The sequence below is a fragment of the Pteropus alecto genome, unplaced genomic scaffold (assembly GCF_000325575.1).
Source record: "Pteropus alecto unplaced genomic scaffold, ASM32557v1 scaffold45, whole genome shotgun sequence".
Lineage (NCBI taxonomy): Eukaryota > Metazoa > Chordata > Mammalia > Chiroptera > Pteropodidae > Pteropus > Pteropus alecto.
In genome coordinates, this window is record NW_006442491.1 from 39,975,145 (window position 1) to 39,978,250 (window position 3,106).

General features: G+C 69.3%; 1 protein-coding gene across 1 annotated transcript in view; it reads left to right on the plus strand.

Annotated features, from left to right (window-relative positions):
• Positions 1-5: 5 nt before the first annotated feature.
• The window catches only part of SLCO4A1 (solute carrier organic anion transporter family member 4A1), a gene marked incomplete at its 5' end in the record, with an annotated part of 12,407 nt that continues 9,306 nt past the window's right edge, over positions 6-3,106 (plus strand). The window contains 3 exons of the mRNA XM_025039871.1: positions 6-594; positions 1,403-1,493; positions 2,844-3,063. Coding sequence (XP_024895639.1) covers positions 6-594; positions 1,403-1,493; positions 2,844-3,063 — 900 coding nt within the window. The remainder of the gene's footprint in view (positions 595-1,402; positions 1,494-2,843; positions 3,064-3,106) is intronic.

The window sequence follows — 3,106 nt, forward strand, 5'->3', positions numbered from 1 at the left end:
GCCGCGGGCGGAAGCGGGGGCCCCACGAGGGCGGGGAGCCGCGAGGCGGGCGGTGCGGCTGGTGGGCCCTGGCGCCCGCCTGTCTGCAGCCCTTGAACACGCCGCGGGGCTTTCTGCTGTTCCTGTGCGCCGCCTCCTTCCTGCAGGGCATGACGGTCAACGGCTTCGTCAACACCGTGGTCACCTCCATCGAACGCCGCTATGACCTGCACAGCTACGAGAGCGGCCTGGTGGCCAGCACCTATGACCTGGCCGCCTGCCTCTGCCTCGCCTTCGTCGGCTACTTCGGGGGCCGCGGACACAAGCCGCGCTGGCTGGGCTGGGGCGTGCTGACCATGGGGGTCGGCTCGCTGGTGTTCGCGCTGCCACACTTCGCTGTGGGCCCCTACGAGGCCGAGGGTGACGCGGGCGTCAGCGCCTGCCCGGCCAACCGCAGCGCGGCCTGCGGCCGCAGCGCCTCGGGCCTGTCCGGCTACCGGCTGGTCTTCATGCTGGGCCAGTTCCTGCACGGGGTCGGCGCCACGCCCCTCTACACGCTGGGCGTCACCTTCCTGGACGAGAACGTCAAGTCCAGCTGCTCGCCCGTCTACATCGGTGAGTGGAGCCGGCGAGGGGTGGCAGCGGCCGACGCTGGCCCGGCCCCGCATGAGCCTCGTGTGCGTCTCCCGTGGACCACGCGTGGTCACATGTGGCCGCAGTTGCTCACAGGGGAGGCAGCAGGTTAGCCCTGGCCTCCGTTTCGCCCTGGCCGACCCCAGCCCGACCCCCACGTGTGTTCTGAGGGGTCCTGGGCAACGGCGTGACCAGGCACAGGTCGCTCATGCCGGAGTCGAACCCCTGCCCCCAGACCCTCACGTCTGCCTGGGGATATTTCCAAGTGTCCAGCCTCAGCCACCCACTTCCCGCCAGGCGAGGCCTCACTCGGGGCCTGGCTGCCCCACCGGGCGCTGCAGGCTGCGGGCCCGCTGCCTTGCTCCCCACAGACTGTTCATCTAAGCCGCTTAGTGGCTGCCATCGCAGGGACCAGGGGCACTTTGGGCCACCTTGCTCCAGCGAGGAAGTATCCCACCCGCCGACCTCCCAGGCCCAGCCCATGCCTGCGGGCCCCCAGCCCCGGGATGCACCTCATCCTGCATGGCGAGCGGCTCAGGACCATGGCCCTTTTGAGGGGCAGAGTCCCAGTGCCACCTGCAGCTGGCTCTGAGGGAAAATTGAAATCCCCTTAAAAAGTTGGCACCAACAGACTGAGCGGAGGCCGCACAGACGAAAGTTCTGCTTTAAAGGGCCCCTCCCCGGGACGGGGGGCGGGGGGCAGGCGCGGGGTCTGAGTCACACGCCCGCCAGCCCGGGGTGGGTGGGGCGCAGGCCGGGCCGTCTCCCCACACTCCTGCTTCCTCTCCAGCCACCTTCTACACGGCGGCCATCCTCGGGCCCGCAGCCGGCTACCTGATCGGGGGCGCCCTGCTCAACATTTACACGGATATTGGCCGCCGGTGAGTGACCGGGGGTCTCTCCTGCCCTCATGTCCACAGGGGGCCCGAGCGGCCTTGGAGCCGGGGCCGGGCACCAGCGGAGTGTCAGGTGGTCGGGGACTGAGGCTCTGGCCGACCTGGGCGCCCGTGAGTGGCTTCACGCACGGGCCTGGGGAAGGGGACGGTGTGGCCAGATGGCTTCCGGAAGCCGTGTGAGACCAGACCACAGCCCCTCTGACGCCTTCTGCAATGGGAGCGTGACTCACCTGCTGCCAGTGTCGGCCCCTTTCGTGTGGGTTCTCCCCGACACCAGCGGAGTGTCCCCAAGTCAGCGCGGCTCTGGCACCGACTTCCTGGCGGGTCCCTGGGTCCCCTACACTTCTGTCCCCTGGGCTACAACTTGGAGGTTCCCACGACTGCCTCCTCAGCTCCGTAATTTGCTAGTGGCTCACGGGACCCAGGAAGGCACTCATTGGATCTCCGGCGTGTTACGGGGGGGCTCAGGGGCAGGCGGGTGGCAGAGCCACACGGGCACGGTGGGGAAGGGCCACCTCCGGGCCCTCCCAGCGGGGTTTGACGAGGCCGCGTCACGTAGGCGTGGCCGAGTGAATGGCTGACCACCGGTGGTCAGGAGGGTCCTCGGAGGCCCAGCAGTGGGGCCGAAAGCCCCAACTCACTAAGCTCATGCTTGGCCTTTCTGATGAGCAGTCCCCCACCCCAAGCCCCCGAGGGACCCGCCGAGAGCGGCCGCGGTAGAGCCAAGGACACTCCCGTCGCCCGTCACTCGGGAAGCGGCGAGGGGTTGGGCAGCCGTGTGCCAGGAACCGGGGCAGAGACCAGAGCTGTTTCCTGTTACTCTGTGCCGTGGGTCTCTCTCTCCTCTCGTCTGTGGTGCCGGGTTTTGTAAATCTGAGCAGCAGGGAGAGAGACAGAGACAGAGACAGAGACAGACAGACAGACAGAGACAGACAGACAGACAGACAGAGACAGGCAGACAGGCATAGAGCCTGCGGCGGGCGGGGGGTCCTCGGGGCGGAGCGGGGCGCTGGAGGCTGGCCCCGTCCTCGGCACCACTGTCAGGCTGGCTCCCCTGACGTCTGCTGGGACACGGGGTGGCCCTGCCAGCTACACCTCGAGCTCTCTCTGCAGATGGCACGTCCCCATCGAGGGTCTAGCGCTCTGCCACCTCTGGCCTCAGTTGACTCAACTGGGTGTCCATGTGCACGCCCTGTGCAGAGCGCAGGAGGTAGGTGGGGCCCGCGTCCCTTGCTCTGCGCCCCCAGCCTGCATGGACCAGCACGAGGGACGTCCCGCTCATGTGCCCCGGACGCATGTGGGCGGGACGCTGAGCCCCGATGCCTCTCCCCACAGGACGGAGCTGACCACCGAGAGCCCGCTGTGGGTCGGCGCCTGGTGGGTGGGCTTCCTGGGCGCGGGGGCCGCGGCCATCCTCCTCGCGGTCCCCATCCTCGGCTACCCGCGGCAGCTGCCAGGTGGGTGCTCCTGCCCCGGGGGTGCGGCGTCCTGCCCCTGCCCCCGCCCCGGGCCGTCTGGGACACCGAGGAGCATGACAGAGCCCGCCCTCCGTCCTGCGGGGCCGCCCGGCCACCCCTGGGCCCCCCGCCCCGCGTCCT